Below are 18,854 nucleotides of genomic sequence, written 5' to 3'. Positions count from 1 at the left end.
ACGCTAAATGGCCACACCGTTTGCATTCACAACGTGTCATCAGTCTGTTATGAATGGAAGGCTGGACGGAAGCTTTGTGGTAAAGCACAGGTGCCGTGTTTCCTGAGTATTTTGTACGCAATTACTTGTAATGCTTGAGGCTGAACTCCACTATAACTAAGCTTACAGTAAGATGAGCTCAGCTGTCAAGTGCTAGCATAGGTCATGAAATGTACTTTGTGGAGTGTTCTAAGAGATGACTCATGGTCCGGGGCCTCTAGAGACATGTTTTCTGCTGTCAGATCAGCACTTCCTTATCTTGATACCAGTCTGTAGGAGGAAATATAGAAACTGTAACTGCAACAGCATGAACTTTAGGTTAACCGATTCTATTAAAGTGCAAATTACAAACAGGAAAATAGGTGTTGTTTTTATACATTAATGGGGATTTCCAGGAAAACTGGAAACTCCTTGTTTGGGGCTCCACTAGGAAGAACATAAATTGTAGATGGCCCACTTCAAGGTAAATAGCTTAGATTCCCCTTTGACACTTGCAGTGACCATGTTCTTATGATATCACCAAAGCTATGGTCAGCAACAGAAACTTATGCCGTAGTTGCTGAACCCGCAAGCACACTTGTTAAGTTAGCTTCTCGTCCTTATCATGTTATCATTTATGCCAGTAGAAGCACCAGTGGTATCACTTTCTGTAGTGGATCCAGTGCTATAACAATGACATGAAGTTAGCACCATTATTGGAGTCATATGCTTCTACAGCAGAAGCCAAAGGACTTGCAGAGTCAGGGAAGGTCTTCCTCTAGCAACAATGTGGTTCCCCTTCTCCTTTTTGGCTTATATGCAGAAGCACAGGCTGTGCGAATGTTTTTATTAGGGATGTTCAGATACCAGTGCCGATACCAATGCCGATACTTGGCATTTACACGAGAACTACCAGGGTTGCAGCTGTGACTGGGCTCTGGCGCTCCACCACTATCCTGTTTATTGTCTGTATTGTTTTAGAAAAACTGTCACATGACAATAAACAAAAATGTATCAGTACTTGTATCTGTGAGTATTTGGGCAAGTATCAGTACTTGTACTTGAAAAAATGGTATCGGTGCATCCCTTATATATATTGATTTTAAAAAATCATACATTAACCCCTTCATGACGGAGCTTGTTTTTAGTTTCTGTTTGTAAATGACTGACACACTTTTGACATTTTTGCTGTGTGATTCTTCCACGTCAGTAATATACTTTCTTACAAAGTGCACCCACACGTATTATATATTGTTTTTTAGAGGACAGATAGGGCTACATATTTATATCACATATGTGTGTCTAACGCCTCACTTAGGACAAATAAAATATAAAAAAAGAGAAAAAAACTTTAAAAAAAACACCTTTTTCCCAGTTTTGATTTGTAGTATTTTTTACAAAACCAGCACAGCTAAAAAAAAAAATGCAATAAATACATTCATTAATTTGTCCCTTATTTATTATTTTTTTTACACTTTTTTTTTTAATCTCACTATTACTGCTTGATAAATTAATACATTTTTGGTTATTATTCGGCTGCTTCAAACTTCAGAACAGCCAATAATAAGTTAGTGACACTGATCCTGCAGCAGTTCAGGATTCAGCTGTCACTAAGGCCGAGTTCACACCTAGACGTATCAAATATGCGCGTTTCGTGTCGCGAGATTCGCGGTAAAAAAACGCGTGACAAACGCGTTTCCGAGGGCTACTTGCTGCTTGGCTGTATCCCAATGGAAATGTGCGACAAAAACTCCCCAAAGAAGCTCCTGTACTTCTTTGGGCGTAGGACGTTTTGTAGCGTGTTCATACGGCCTGTAATACGCCCAGGTGTGTACCATACCCATAGGAAATAATGGGATTTCGGTGTTTGAGCGTTTTGCAGAGCGTAGGAACGCGTTACAAAATGCCCAGGTGTGAACCGGGCCTAAAGGTTTTCTGATCGTTCCAACAACGATCAGAAAACTGAAACATTCTTCTTTCAGGAATAGATACATTATGTGTCTATTCCTGAAAGTGAAAGAAAAAAAAAAGCCAGTATACCATCGAGAGAGATATCTCTAGATCTATACGAGCTGTCAGAATGCCGGCTGTTGCGGCATGTTTGCCCGCTCTGCTTTGACTCTCAGACACCCGATATTAAGGTATTAGGTGTCTGAAAAAGGTAAACCCTTTCATTAATGCATGCCTCTATACCGAGGCAATCCATTAATGAATGGTAACCGCTGAGTCTCAGCGTTTACCAGCCCTCTAATGCAGCAAATAACTCGTCACGTACAGTGTACGTGACGAGTCATTTGGTCCCTTTGTGGCGGGACTTACAGTGTACGTCTCCCGTCACGAAGGGGTTAAAACATAGATGTACAAATCCAAGGAGCTCCTTGTGCTCCTTACAAAGGACAGCTGCCTCCTAACATTTGAATTTTTTTCTAGTCTAGTCTTGGAGCTGGAAAAGTATTTGTACTTGTACCGAGTACGGTACTTGGTATCTGAACATCCCTAGTTTTTATCCTTGGATATGTCTCTGTTACATTGATCAGTGCTACTTCATAAATAGGTGCAAGAGTCTAAATGGACAAGAGAGACCATCAGGTAGCGGAGGAGAGACACATAAAAGGCTAGATGATAATGAGTACAAGTGTCCCTCTTTCCACTACTGTTCATTTAAGTATCTCTGCACTGGGAGGACTGGGGGCAAACATACCAACTCTTCATGGTAGGTATAGATTCTTGTGGGCTAAAATAAGTGTACTGCACATATGCCGCATTGACTGGTGGGCATTGTGAAAGACGGGTGTTCCTAAAGGACATGGTTCATGGTTTCACATTTTTCAGCATCTGTTTCCTTTGCAACATTTCAGGGCTGCAAAGGATATCGGTGCTAGAAGACTTCCCTCTGCAAGATGTTGTGATGACAGAGCTGATCAGACAGCAGATAGCTATAAGCTATATAATGCCCAGCACGTGTCACTCACTGCAAATGTCCAAGGACCTGTAGCACACCTTACCGGACTTCCCATGTGGAAAAATGGGTGCTCGCAATGACTACGGATGGCGCCGTATCAATTAAAATCACTGCAAATGCCACACTGACTGATATCTAAATGATAAAGTAATCCACTGAGGGCCATCAGTCCAACATATCTCACAAATATTATTATTATACAGGATTTATATAGTGCCAACAGTTTGCACAGTGCTTTACAATATAAGGAAGACATTACAATCACAACACGGTAAGGAGGGCCCTATTAGCCCAGGGGGCAAAAGCCCCCAGCTGAGTTCTCCCCTTATCTGTGGACATTAGCCAGACATATACAAGGATGCCAAACTATTTCATGGTTGTAGTAAGAAAGTGATGCCAGTGTGGTAAGGATTTTAATAAAAAAATACCCGGAGAAAAAAGATGAATAGATGGAAACATGTATTGGAAGAACAGAGAGAAATGAATCGCTCAATCTGTGCCTGGAGTGACCAGACTTGGTCCGGTGACATCATGGCAAAATGGAGCAACAATAATGACCATGAAAGTAAAAACCCATTTCACTGTCACTTTTAATAATCTTTGTATTGCTTTGTATTGCCCACATTGACCAAAACACATAGGCAACCAGTGCAGATTCCTTGTGTCCCACTACAGTGTGGTGAGAGGAATTAGAAAAAGAAGTAATGTGAGTGATGAGGGAATGGGGTACAATGACAGAAGGTACAAGTAATGAAGTCACAATGGACCATGGTGAAAGAGGTGGCATGTGAATGAGAGGACTAGCTAAGAAGAAAGAGACATGAAAGTTTCATCATTGGAGCCGGTATTCACACAATCTTTGGCTACCAAAGCAATAACCTCTATTTTGAAATGATCATCATTAGGCCTTTGCTATCTGATAGCCATTACTCAGCACTGCAACTCACCTGTTTTATTAAGAATGCCTAAATAGACTGCTGGGCATTTAGCCTGTACCAAATGAACTGGTTACTCTGCTCATGCTGTGGATAGAGGCTTGTCTCATTGTTCAAGCCTTGGATTATTCATGTGATTGTTTGGATTGCGTTTGTGCTCAGCTTGTCAGTGCTTATGCTGATCACTGTTCCCTCTGCTAACGTCAGTTACCTCTGCTATTGTCAGTCACCGCCCTGTCTACCTGTCTGGAACTTGGAGTCTGTCTGCACCTGCCCATCAGACTGCTGGCTCTACCACTGTCTACTTTTTGCTATGACCATCTTTCCAAGGACTTATACATTCTAGAATCTGTCTTGCCTGTTAATTGCTTGTCACCCTCCATGACACACTGGGTCCACCAGACTCTCTGTCATATTACACAAATCAATTCCTTTTTTTTTTTTAAATGGTCTTATCACAGCATAGAATATTATGAGAATGTGTAAACAATCTTATATGAGAACACTATTTCTAGTGATCCCACTGCCCGCTAAGACACAAGCCTACGGTGCCCAATCCGCTCCTGATGAAACTAAATGTACAGGGCAGGGCAGATCCATTCTGCATGGAAGAGAACATATCCATCCCCCAATTCCCATTATGGAAATGGTAGTGAAGAGGAGCAAAATAAGAATGCAGTAGATGGCAGGGCCCTATACAACCTGCTATTCCTTCTTTAAACACCAAAGGGATGTTCATGTGCATTCGCTAAATTAGCTCCTTTTGGAAATACTGACATGACAAGTTTAAATACTAAAATAAAATACATAATTTAAGTGGGTATTTTCACAGTTTATAATGATAACCAAAGTCAACATTCTCCTCTGTGCTTTCCTCTGGAATGTTCCTTGGTCCCGTTATAGTTACATTGCTACACGGAGATTTATTTTCTGAGAAGTATCTCCTCCTGCTGTTAGGAGGATATGCTGTGTAGATGTCTTGATGGTGGCTTTCTGGCTGTATGCCGCTTCTTATGTGTGAATATTGGACGTGATGATGTGGCTGTGGATATCGGGGTTGTGTAAAAACACGTGAGGAGTCATGGGCTGCAGAGGCGGGATCTGGACTGCGGCAGGGACTGTGAGGTAGATGACCGGACTGTGCACAGAGGGACCGAAGTCCAGAATGAATGTCTAATTTTGCTACAAGTGGCTTTCCCACATCAATTTTCTTTTTTTCTTCCACCATGTCCTCAAATTCTTCATACATGTAGTTGAGACAGACCATGAAGGTTAGGTTTTCCTTTGTGAGAAAAGAATAGAGAAACAGATATCAGAAAGGCCTATCTCATCTGTAAAATAACTGCAACGTGTGTTAAGTCTTTTCCATCAATAAAACGCACCTTTCACCAACTGCCAATTACTGCCTCACTCGTATGATATGAGTGTCCAATTTATAAAAATGGATACTCCAAATGACAAGCTTGGTTATAACCCATGCATGCACTTCTCTGACCAATCATTGTGCTCTTGGAGAATTCAGTTCCACATCAAATATCTCTTTGCATGTCTGTAGTGTAGTCTACATTAGCTTGCTCATGATCTGGAAGTCCTGTGTAGGTTTTGGAAAACTAGACCTGTTTATTTGAATCACACACATGTGCATTCAATTATTTTAAAGTTTAAGCTAGAAGCACCTAAGTTGGGCTTGGTGGGACATTCAATATGTGTACATCCAGCCTTAGGGTTATGTCACTGTGGTGATCTGGTTGAGGGTAGCCATTGGACAGGTACAGGATCACTAAAAGGGCAGCCATAACACTTACCTTCTCCAATGTTGTCGCTCCCTTGCTGGTTGAACCGGTGAGGTGTCGCTGGAAATTTAGAGTCTGCAGTGTTTTAGCAAGTGAGGGAGAAAAACTATAGGAGCAGGTTAGTAGTTGCTGGCCAGTGTGACATGGTCCTTAGGTTTTAGGCCTTGCACAAAGAGAAGAGCTCGGTGCACATTGCTGATGCTCTCTTGTATTCTGACATCATATGTACAAACACTATGCTAAACTGAATGTTGACATTGATGATGTGTGTCGCCCCAATGGGGCATAAAAGTTTTATTTAGATAAGAATTTATATAGTTGTTTCCTTAGATCAGTTTGCCTATGGACGTTCTATAGCAGTGGTTCTCAACCTGTGGGTCGCGACCCAAAAGTGGGTCACAACCCACTGTTGAGGGGGTTACCACATGCTTTGTGCTGCGCTAGGCGAGAGGCTCCTCAGCCACCTCCTAGAGCAGCAGTATCAGTTCTCCGGCCGCGCCGGCAGCCGAGGAGGATCAAAGAGAGGGGAGTGGGCGGGAGTGAGGGGAGTTGAATGCCGGCTTGCCCACCAAAGAGCCCCCACTGGCCACCACAGAGCCCACACTGGCCACCAGAGAGCCTGATTGACCGCGAGAGAGCCCCATTGAGCTCACATGAGCCCACAGTGGCCACCTGGGAGCCCACACAGATACTAGTATTGGTGCATTCCTAAATTTTACCATTGGGGGTCACCACAACCTGGCAAATGTTACCAAGGGGTCCCAGCCCTAGAAAGGTTGAGAACCACTGTTCTGTAGTAAGTTATATGCTGCCATCTAGTGACCCTTTGTGGTAATGCACCTGTTTTTTATGTTCCTTTCTCTAATATCTACGACACATTTCCTGCGTGTATATGCTCCACCCTTCTTGTTGGTCAGTACTTCCTGTGTCATGGCCACAGCTAACAAGCCACATGTAACAGGGACACGTGTATTCTGCACAGTACGCTACGAAAGCATCATCTTTTGACCGCATAATACCACAATTCATTCATCTGTTGTATCCTGTCATCTGCTGTAACCTGATGTTCAGAATAAAGCACCTTTGTGGATGGAAACGGTATTTGGTGAGTTCAGCTATCTGATAAGGATTGTCCGCAGTGAGTATATCAGGTCTCAGCTAGGGATATATCGCTATCACAACAATCGGAGTCAGAATATGATGCACCCTATTCTCTTTGCTCATCCTGGTAAGTTCAAAAAGCAGCAGCAAGATTTTACATGCTCCTGCTGCCAAAAAAAAAAAGAGTCCGCTGGCTCCAGTCAGTAAGAATTCATCCATCTCCAAATCTCTGCTGATTTAACAAGACAACTCTGATCCTATCTACTCTATTATGTAGAAAATCTACAAAGTGAGACCTTCCAAGCAGCAATATGTGTAGAAGGAAGTTGGGTGCGGTTCACTAAGAACTGTTATAGACTCATAGATGAGCAACAAAAATGCCTGCTCAGTTATTATTGTCATGCTCAGGGTACGAATAAGAGTCAATGGATCGAAAGCTAGTTGAATTTCAAAAAGTGGAGTAAAGTCTGTGCTATAGACTACAATGGCTCTGGTTAGGGAGTTCCAGAATGGCTCCTTTCATAAAATCTATGAAGCTAAGAAACGGCAAGAGTGCCGCGATGATACTTTGGCGTTCTGCACTATTAATATAAAATAAAATGTCATGGCAACAAGCCAACGTGGTTTGGGTGCTAGGCTTCAGCGCCTGACTATTGAAAAGCCTTTCAATAACCACCTGCTGAATTCTGAAACAGTTTTACTCTAGCACCCATCAACCTTCCAGGAGTCTGCTCTTATCGCTATCTGCAATCGAAGCCATGATGAAGGGGGAGGGTGCTTATATGTCCTGAAAAATACTACATTATTACCTTAGTGTTCAGATGTATCCCCTGCACTCCTTACAGAGTTTAGGCCTCATTCACACTGCTTAGAGTCGGCCCGTACAGATCCAGTGCGGGGTGCACAGACTTATCGGGCCATTCCCAGGAAGGACAGGTGCTGCGTGTGACTGTATGCAGCAGCCTGTTCTTCTCTATGGGAGGACGCGGTTGGACGCTCACTCGAGGTGCACACCTGTGCGGGTGTCTGTACTCGTAAGCAGACAGGATGGATCCTGTCTGCGTCCGAGCACGGACACCCAGACCCGGACGGATGTGTAGTACGGCAGCGTACAGCCGCGTCCTCCTATAGGGAAGAACAGGCTGCTGCGTACAATCACACGCAGCACCTGTCCTTCCCGGAACGTCCCAATATGGCCGTGCACGCCACACGGATCAATATGGGCCAACTCTAAGCTGTGTGTATGAGGCCTTAGGCCCCGTTCCCACTGCGCGATATGCAAATCGCGCGTTTGTCGCGCGATTTGCATATTGCGCGATATCGCGAGATTTGACGCGCGATATCGCGTTCAAGCTTGCATTGAGCAAGCTTGAATCGCGGCTAAATCCGCTCCAAAAAGGGTCCTGCTGTAGCGACACACGACCCGCGACAGCAGGACCCTTTGCCCCATTGAAATGCATTGGAGCGCGATATCGCGCGGTAATTTGCCGCGATATCGCGGGAATTACCGCGCGATAAATCGCTCAATGTGAACGGGGCTTTAGGATCATACAGTAAATGGTGGTGCTCGCTGTTATGATCACAGTTGGCGCTGTGCAATACTAAGTCTTGATACAAATGAAGACCAAATGTCACTATGTCACCCTGATGAAGGGACACTGCGTGGCCCTGAAACGTTGGTTTTTGCACATGACGCACCTTTTCAAATAAATACAAACAAGAATGTACAAGTATTCATCGAGTGCTGGTGATCTTCATTTGTATCAAGACTTTGCATTGTTACCCTGACATTTTATAATGAAATAAATACTCCGGCAGGGTAACATCCCTCAAGCCTGATGCTTCTCGCAAACCAGGTCCTTGGCTGTGACATCCCCATTTCTCTTCCTTGCATTGCCAAGATATTGATCCACTAGGAGGTGACACCAGAAGTATAAGAAATATGGAGAAAGCTTTCTAAACATTAAAACCAGGAAGCCAAGCTCTAGCTATAGCAAAAAGAACAAAAATCTCACCAGACAGAGGAATTGACCCGGTGGGTTATTGTCACAAAAGAAGAAAACTACTTTTCCATGAAAGTTTCACATTTTAAGAGGCACTGGAAAAAACCAATGCCATTTCTTCATACAAAACAATCGAAGATATTGTGAATACACAGTTTATGTTGCTCAACTAAGGCAAGTAACCACCATGCAGGGCCGGATTTCCCACAAGGCCACGGAGGCCCAGCCTCGGGGCAACAGGGAGTAGAGGGGCAGCTGGGGTGTGGAATTCCTATCTCCCAATGCCCCGTACATGTAGTTCCGGGTTGTGGGCCGGTAGTTGTTTTCTACATTTAGCCCTGCTTTGGGCAAGCGGGGCTAAATGTAGGGCGGGGAAGCCACCACTCATTTTGGCGACTCAGCGATGTCGCCAAGATCACTTGTATGCAGTCTGCAGGTCTGTCATCACCGCCGGCTACCTCTTTCCCCGCCGGCTTCCTCTCTTCGGAGATGGAGATCCTCTCTTCAGGAGGGAGAGTGAGGAGCAGAGCTGAGAAGTCTTTTCTCTGCTCTACTCCATGTTAACACTGAGACGGGAGAGCAGCAGAGGAGTGTGCACATTGCTGTGCTGAACTCCTGTATTGGAGGTGACAGGTTCAATAAAGAGAACCTGTCACCTCCAAATGCTATCACACAGGGGGTCGTTAGCTCCTGTGTGATAGCAATGAAGTTAAGTGAAAACATGTTTTTTTTTTAAATTGATAAAAAATTAAATATTTAAAATAGAAAAATAAACAAAGTGAAAAAAAGTAAAAAAATATGATAAAAATTAATATTAAAAGGTAATAAGATAAATAAAAAAAGTAAAAAAATAAATAATAGCAAAAAATATTAAAAAAAGTGATAAGTAAAAAAAATAAAGAATAAAAAATTAAAACCAACCCTGCCGCCATCTGGTTGCCATTCTCCATTGGGGGGTTTGGCGGGGATGGGGGCGCATTAAGGAACCTGGCCTTGGGGCAGCAGAGAGAGTAAATCCGGCCCTACCACCATGGTGTTCATTTTTTAAACATTATTATCCATACTGACCTTTAGTGTTTGTAATGAGCTCAGGCGAGTATATAAGCAATGTTTAGGAAGCTCCTTAGACACCAAGAAGCTCCCGGTCTCCTCCGGTGTGCCCTTATTAGTTTCTTTTGGGTCCACATATAAATCCTGCATAAAAGCAAACTTAGTTCATTCCAATTTTAGATTTGCACACATATACATTGCTTTCTATACTTAAACACATGAAATTAAAAGTGACTGTGTCAACAGTATATAAAAGAAATGTAACCAGCAGCTTCCTGTATTAAATGCTTAATAACTTACCTTTCTGGTTCAACCTTCATCATCTTGAACAGTCTATTGATTGAGAACTGAGCAATCACATACCGCTGATCATTCAGTTCCCGATCATTTCCCTGCAGAGAGTCTTGATTATCAGTCACCGATCCCTGCAGGGATTACCTCTCCCCTCTCCGATCCTCCAGTTCTGACTGGAGGGATGGACTGGGGGGGACGGGCATAGCTGGATCTGCCTCTACAGAGGCAGAGCCAGCGGTCAATCAGGCTGCAGTGTGGATCCCAACAATATTGTCGGGTTGTGCCCCGGCTGCAGTGCGGCTCTAGCACTGTATACTGAGTTTTGGTTCACTGGAGGACATTAGTATATGTGACCCTTAAGAGAACTATGGCAAAAAAAAGTTTGGGCCATAGTTCTCTTTTAAAGAGGAACACCAACTTCCGCTATTTTTGTTTTTGTTTTAATGAATAGTGCAGCACAGTTAAGAACAAAAAAGCATCTTTTGCTGAAGTAGCATTTGCTGAAATAATTACCTTCAATAAGGCCCCCGATTAAAAATCTGCTTCTCTGCTAGATAGTGCTATTTTTTTGCATTGAAAGAATGCCAGTCACATTCAACTCCTTCCTGTGAGACCCGGGTGACATGAAATCACCCCCTGGTCATCAGACTGACCTGGGCTCACAGTACTGCTGCCTTGATCAGCGTCACACACCATTGCATAAGCAGGTAGGACTGCCCACTGCCAGACAAGAAGAGGAAGGAACCATGATGTCACCGGACCAGTCAGATAACCCCTATCCTCTATAATACTCACATACTATATGTTGCTATAAACACATATAATGGATCTGTCGAACATCTGTGACCATATTCATTTTTTCTGCAATCTCAATGAGCACAACGTTTTACTCTTTCACCAAACAACTGCCTACATCCATTTATCCGCGTGCAACGCCATTAATTGTTCACATATTCTATCTCCTTGTTGCCTAAATATGATATATATTCCCTTTCCCTTATTTACAAAGAAAATACAGCTACTGCTTCACGGTATTTTGTTCAGCATCTCCCAGAAGATCTCATTAGGAAATGTAGCATACACTTACCAGTGGAAAGTCGGTGACGCTCGCTGTACAGTCCATGATATTGGGGGGTTTGCTGACAATTCGAGTGTAAATGATCATGACATTGGAGAATTCAGCAGCAAATCCGAGCTTGATTTTCACACCGCAGTCAAATTCAATGCAGATGCTCTCTGGGAGCTCTGAAAGGGTATTACATGACCAAAATTACAATCTGAATCATCTGCCATTTAATTTTATGTCATTGTTAGCAATTACTATATAGAATGAGCTCAAGAAAACAATATACATATACTTTTTATATTTTATATAAAATATATATAAAACACTGTTTTAGTAAACATATGTATTCCATCACAAATCATCATATAATTTCTTAGTACGGCTGGTGTAATTACTTGAAATCTGTGTTTGTACTGAGTCTTGCATTGGGATGCCTTTTTGTAATCTGATGGGTAGAGGTAAGTAGGTGTTCTTACAGGAAGGTGATAGCTCAGGGTGGAATTTACCAATGTGCCAATGAGCAGGCATTGTTCCAATGAGCAGGCTGAAGGGGAAGCATTGGCACACTGACTTATCCCTCCCATTCAAACCTCTAGAGAGTTTGTAGTCCACCGGAGCACAGAGTACAAACTTTCCATAGGACTGAATGGAGAGTGCCCAGCTCATGCAACATCTCACAGCAAAGCAATATCTCGCTGGATCGGGGACAGGTGAGTATAAAACGGGACAGGGGCTGGGCAAGCTACACTATAAGTGTAACTGATCCCTTTTAGGGACAGGTTAAGTGCTACGGCCCATTCATACTTTTCCATTGCAGTGTGTTGCTGCAACATGCACATTTCCTCAATGCCCAAGACATGCATTAGTGTGTTGTGGTGCCATTTATTTAAAGACAAAGCACCTCCAAGGTACATGGTTGCAGCACACAACAACGTGTCGGAAAATGCGGTGCATTTCTGATTTTTGGTCCTTCTTGGTCTGTAAATGGTAGCCCACTGAAATGAATCGGATATCTTAACTTAACACATGTTACCACTCAACTTAATAGACCACATGGATCTCAATGAGTCTTAAGGGTTAGGGGGGTGGAGATAGTGTTAAGCTTAAAGAGAGACTCTAGGCCCCCTGTTAATGTCCCATCAGTCTCTTCCTCTGGTGTTAGTTTGAAAACTGTGCTGCTTTTTTCTCTTCCTCCCCTTCGTACTGCGTGCCTCTAAATTTAAATTCAAGGGTATTGCAGCAGATATACTGCCTATCTTCAGAGGCCCATACAACCACAAGACCACCTGACTGCTTTAGACATGCCCCCTGGGCTTCCAGAGCTGTCAATCACTGCTGCTCTGTCCTATGTGGTGCATACAACTTCCATGAAGCCAGTTTTATCTGGATGAGAAAGAGTTACTGAAGAGCCCATCCCCTCTGCACACCTACCTGGAAGTTTTGAGCTGCAGCTAACAGTATCTTCCAAGTTGTTATATTGTTCTCTTTGTGACTGCAGTGTTGCTTCTCAGTGAGTAGAATTGACTTGTTGTGTTCCTTATTGTATTACGTGATGACGTGTGCTGTAATATACACTTATACGTGAGCAGGAGGGAGTACAGAAGGGTATCTCAGGCTAGTGTCTTGTGTTTTGCAGTGTGATCTGGACTGAAAACACAAGTAGCACAGCATCTGGCTTACTGTCTTCTACTGTTCACATTTAGGTAAAGCTGGGTGTATTAGGCTAGATAGGTATGATGTTTGCTGAATGTCAATCACTTTCGAGTGGACATGATGGCAGTGATGTTCTGGCTCCACCTGACTCCTCCCACAGGCCAATGTAACGCAAGAAAAGAGACCAAGAGTCATGTGACCATTATTTTTTTTGGTGAAAACCTTAGTTAAACGTTAAAATAAGGGAAGAAAGCGGCACAGTAGACATAGGGGAGTATACAAATAGGGATTACAGCAGACTGGAGTTCTTCTTTATATGTTGAGACCTTCTTTTAGGGTATAGGTTTAGTGTTAGGACTGGGAAGGATAAGTGATAATATTTTATTAGTATCTGGTTCCATTGAACAAATTGCACTTAATTTCCTGTCTTGTAGATACAACAGAAAGTAAGAGGAAATACCTTCAAAGTGAAAGAAGTACTCTCTTAGACAGATGTCACCGCAGCAAGTGCCCCCACTACAACCATCCCTCTATTCCTGTTTCATTGACAACATTTTGGATTTTCCCTCACTTTTCGTTACCTGGACAAATAGTGAGGACAATCTCCCCAGTGGTGACACAGACAGCAATAAAAATCAGACAGTGTTGCTAACCCCTCCCTACTGTGTCCAAACCTAAGTAAAGTGTTTTGGCTTTAGATACACTTTAAGGAAGAGGAAAAGTGCTGGGAGCGCATAAGCGTACATGGCTCATTTTAAGGGTTTAGTTTCGTTTGGTTAGGTGTTCAGGACAGGAAGAGTTAATTGTTGAGGGAGGGCTTTAGTGTAGGGTGTACTTATATTTTACAATCATTTCTAAGATACAGGGTTTCTATTCGTTCTCAGTAGCCCTGTGCCAAAAGACTACCAATGCCAGACTCCCAATGCCAAGAATAAATGCTCAGAAAAGTCCTTCTCATAATTTGGTATCGAAGATTCCTAATCTAATGAGTACTTGCTCCATGGGAATTAGGTTCAGAGGTCAGGAAGTGAACTGCTTCTGCAGGGCCAAAAATGCCTCTGAAAGCTATGACAACTTACCATTCGCATTTGACCACTGCAGGTTTCGTGCCAGAGATTCAGATGAGCAGGCTTTCTGCTGTATGGGATCTGTTAATGCCCTCCTGGCTGATAAACTGCTGCAGATCTCAAGAGCTTGCACTCCTTTAGTGAGCGAGCAGTGTCCCATGTCTGAAAGAAATGCAAAATAAATAAAATGAGGCATATCTCTAAAATGACAGTTTTTGGAATGGTATATTTGCAAACAAAGACCTTTCAGCAGAAATATATTGTTCCCTAAAAAGTCAGCGTGTCTAAAAGTGATGTTCCAGTTGTAGCTGGAATAGGTGCTGACACTGTCCTTCCTCCTGGAGGCTGGATACTTGTGTTCCCCATGGTCCCTGTGTGTGTTGTAAAGTAGTCACCACTCCAAGCTCACTCCCGTGATGAACTATTATCTCAATACAAATTAGTAAACTAAACATGAGATTGTAGTCCATCACAGGAGTGAGCTTGGAGCGGTAACTACTTTACAACACACACAGGGACCATGGGGGATAAAAGTAGCCCCCCTCCAGAAGGAAGGACAGTGTCAGCACAATTCAGAGATGATTTGAGGATCTACAGCCGAGTGATACACAAATAAGATACATTTTTGTTATTAGTACTTTAATGCATTTTTAAGATTTACGGTAACTCCTGAGTTTAGTGTCACTGTAAGTGCTGAGACTATGACTGCTCTATAAATAGGAGATAATAACAATGCAGACAGCATCTGTATTCCATGCCCTTTATTGCAACAATAAAATGTTGGCTCACCTTCAGCAACCTGATCCAGGAGGACTGTGATTTTCTTATCTTCCAATAATCGCTTTTTCAAAAACTTCATGAAAATTCCATTTGCGAGATCCGAATGCTGGATTTCAAATGCCTCGGCCCCTTGGCACCTACAAGAAAACGGCATTGGCCATAAGAGAGGTCAACAGGAAGAAGGAAGCAAAAACAGTGAATTGCTAATAACCTTCCCGAGCTTGAAAACGCTGCACAGCAGTCAGTTTATGACTTTTTCTGAGATTGCTTCCCTTGTGCCCAATTAGGAAAATATCGGTAGCTTCATGCTGAAGAGCGCTTAGTACAGAGCCCCTTGGGAGCAGGAGGGAGTTCAAGACGAACATTCCTTAAAGAATTCGATTACCATTCACTTGCCATGATAAAAAGAACTTCAGAAAACATTTCTAATTACTTTAAATTATTAAAGAAGAACTTTGCTAAGTGCTGTTTGTATCCAAACATAGAATAACACCGGTGTCATCTCAGGAAAGACGCTGACTAGTTCTGTGGAAGGAAAAAATAACTTGTAAAGAGTGTGTAAACCCCGACTAAGAACGTCACCTATTTGCTTCATTTTGGCTTGTTAAATATACCAGTGAAATTGTTTTGTTTTGTTATAGCTGTTTAATAAGTTAAAGTGCATGTAAACCCCAGAGCAAACATTGTATACATTGCAGCTAACCAATTCTTAGTAGGGATGCACCGATACCGATACTAGTATCAGTATCAGTGCCGAGTAAGAGTACTCGCCCAAATGCTCCGATGCCTAGCATGATGCTTCCGGTATCAGGAAGCTGGGCAGCGATTAATTACACGCTGCCCGGCTTCCTGTTTGGCCGGAAAGCCAACTCCATGCTCCCTTGTCACAAGGGACGAGGGAGCATGGAGCCGGCTTTCCGGCCAATCAGGAAGCCGGGCAGCGTGTAATGACTCTCTGCCCGGCCAATCAGGAAGCTGGGTGCTGTGTAATGACGCAGCGCCCGGCTTTCTTTTTGGCCGGGAAGCCGGCTTCATGCTTCCTCATCATTACACGGCGCCCGGCTTCCTGATTGGCTAGAAAGCCGGCTCCATGCTTTGGTGATGAGAAGCATGGGGACGGCTTCCCTGCTAATCGGGAAGCCAGGTGGCGAGTCTTTACACGCCGCCTGGCTTCCTTAATGAGACTTCCGGTATCGGCATTTGGTATCGGCGAGTACCGGGAAAAAAATATCGGTACTCGTACTCGATACCAAATTACGGTGCATCCCTAATTCTTAGATACGGAGGCAGCATTCATTTTCTTTTTGCCTTTATTTTCACCTGGTCAGTAACTTCATTTACCAGGCCAAGCTGTCCAGCAAAAGTGGCAGATAGAGGGTTGAGACAAACCATTTACCACTGACAGGGGTGATTACAATGGTCAGCTTTTATTAATTTATGTAAAACCTTTATTCCAAAAGAAAAGAAAAACGGTTGCTAGAACTGCTTAAAAAGTGTTAATTTAGGCAACAAATCTGGACCTCCATGGCCACCTGTACTATCAATATGTCCTCACTAGAAACAGCTTTTAAATCCCTCACGAGGTGGTACTTGGTACCGTCCAGACTGGCTCATCTCCATCCCTCTCACTCATCCTCCTGTTTTCCGGGCCTGCCTATGCCAGGGTGATGTCCTTCACACGTGGTGGAACAGATTATTTTCGGTGACACTCCATAAGGATCCATGGCTGGCCTTACTACAGTCCCCGCTTCGCACTAAAAACCAACACCGTTTAGCCACGCATATTCTACTGGCTCCTAAACAAAGCCTCCGCCTGGAAAAAAATATTTGTATCATTCAATGAAGTCAAACGGCGGATAGATTTCTTTTGTCTGAACGAAAAGCTGACCAGCATCCTTTTGGATACTAATAAAAAGTTTGCAAAGGTCTGGCAACCATGGATTGACTATGCCCAACCCTCCCTATCCCCAGATCAGCCTTATAGATCTTTAAACCTAATACTTAACGGCTTAGAAGAGTGAATAACCGACCCAAAGTGAAGTGAGCCGAATGCTGTTTGGCTATTCACTTCAGGCTTGTACAGCTGATTTCAGCCGCACATCGGCTTGCTTCCGGTCAGCCGACCCGAAGTGCAGAAGGAGTTCGACTCAGCCGATCCAACATCTGGATCGGCTGAGTCGAACCTCCGGCAGCCTACTGGCTGCTGTTCGGCCTATTCTCATAGGGGCCGAACAGCAGTGAGTGAATAGCCGAATGCCGCCCCTCTGCATTCGGCTCGGCTATTCTGCTCGGTACCGAGCAGAATAGAAAAACAGTTTTAAAAAAAAGTAAAAAACAAGTGGGCGGAGGTAGCAGTGACAGCTAGCTCCGCCCAACTGTTTCCTATTGGCCAGGACCTGCTGTCATTACAATGAGAGCTCAGCAGAGCCGGCGATGATATCACTGCTAGCTCCACTGAGATCTCATTGTAATGACAGTTCAGCGTCTCCTGGATTGGAGCTCCCTCCAATCAGCTGCCGACCCGGCCGTTTACTCCTCCCACCTGTCATTTTTAAAAAGCCCTCAGGGGACGCTGAACTGTCAGTGCAACTGGCCGGAGCCAGTCGCGAGATGACGGCTGGCTCCGCCCAGCTGTCAGTAGCAGGCTTTCGGTCGGCCAATGACCGACCGTTCGGCCCGCTTCAGCTTTCACCTCGGCTCAGTCTGCCTTCAGCTCGACCGAGCCACTCGGCCAACTTCGGGAGCTGTACTGGCTATAGTGAATAGCCCGTACAGCAGCCCTTCGGTTCTACTTAACCGAAGGGCTCAGGCGTCCGAAGCTAGCCGAAGGATCAGCCGGAGCTACGCCTGATCCTTCGGCTAGCTTTGTGATTAAACCCCACAGTGTTTCTGCTGCAGTGAAATCAGCCATGCCCAGTTCACCTTTCTAAACTATAGAACCCATCCTCTCTATGTTATAAAGAAGAAGAAGAAGAAGAGAGAGAGCAGTTCTACAGTTCTAACACTTCCTGTCCTGGGGTGACCACTCTGCTCCTCCATACAGTACAGTGAGTGAGTGTTGTCACCCCAGAACATGAAGAGAGTTAATTTAACATTACCCTCCCCACAGGGTGAAAATGCTGCTGTCTAAGGGTGGCTCTGTTACTCCATAGAGTGGAGTCATCCTATAAGACAGGAGTGTTACTGGCAGGATCATCAGGTGAAAATATGAGAAAAAAATCCTGAAAAAGCAAAACTAATGCAGCCACCGCATCTAAGGATGGGTAAGCTACAATAAATTTCTGTTCTTGTGCATTTACACATTTTGGAAAAGTGTTTCTCGGGACTTACCAGCCACAGTTCTGCTTCAAAGATGACAGCAGAAACTTGTCAAGATGTTTGAAATGTTAAACTGAGAAATGTGAAAATATGAGGTAATAGCAGGAACTCTTGTTTCCTGTATTCTGAAGAATCAGAATATTTTTCTCTCTCTTAGATTTACTGCAGACGGTCCTGACCATCGCTGGGACGCGGTCGATGTGACAGTGATTTCTAGTACTTGTGGTCATCCTGCAGCAGTTGTGATTCATGAGGCGTCAGTAGAAAGCAGAGCATTTGGGGCATTGGAGGAATCTCCTCACAAGCCAACAAATGATTTCCAAGGACGCTGTGTGCAATGAGTCTATACACGTCATAGCGGACCTGGACTCACTGAGACTAACAGATGTAAATTCTATCCTATATCCTGTAGTTAATACATGGGATACTGGGAGATGGAAACAGTGGCAGGTGTAACAATGTGACTGTATTTCTGTGTTTTACCCCTCACCCTACTGGCACAGATGCAATGCCCTCCACAGCCCTCATCAGCTCACCCCAGCACAGCCAGCGCCCCCATAAAGTATGCTGCAACATGCATGGTGAGCACCCCCAACTCCTCACTGGACAGTTTCTCCATGTGTTCAGTCAGCAGCTGCAATTCAGAACATGCACCAGACCAAATGTATAAATGAACCAAAACAGCTTTAATGGCTCATAAATCAACCACTAACGCGTTTGAAGAGCCACACAGGGATCAGACTGAGGGGAACAAATGAGGGTCAGACTAAGGGGGACAAAGAGGGGTCAGGCTGATGGGGACACACAAAAACCT

The 18,854-nt window shown here is 43.9% G+C and overlaps 1 protein-coding gene across 1 annotated transcript; it reads right to left on the bottom strand.

The window, feature by feature from the left end:
• Positions 1-4,693: 4,693 nt before the first annotated feature.
• Positions 4,694-18,674, bottom strand: LOC108803113 (mucosa-associated lymphoid tissue lymphoma translocation protein 1 homolog; the record flags this gene model as incomplete). The annotated part of the gene is made up of 6 exons (XM_018574954.1): positions 4,694-5,197; positions 9,881-10,006; positions 11,244-11,401; positions 13,955-14,104; positions 14,732-14,859; positions 18,577-18,674. Coding segments are annotated over 6 exons (1,116 nt in total), but the record flags the coding sequence as incomplete, so codon positions are not given.
• Between the last annotated feature and the right edge of the window lie 180 nt (positions 18,675-18,854).

This window comes from Nanorana parkeri, unplaced genomic scaffold (genome assembly GCF_000935625.1).
Source record: "Nanorana parkeri isolate BGI_ZX_2015 unplaced genomic scaffold, ASM93562v1 scaffold3412, whole genome shotgun sequence".
NCBI lineage: Eukaryota > Metazoa > Chordata > Amphibia > Anura > Dicroglossidae > Nanorana > Nanorana parkeri.
The sequence above is the reverse complement of the archived record's forward strand: the minus strand, read 5'-3'. Positions and strand labels throughout refer to the sequence as shown.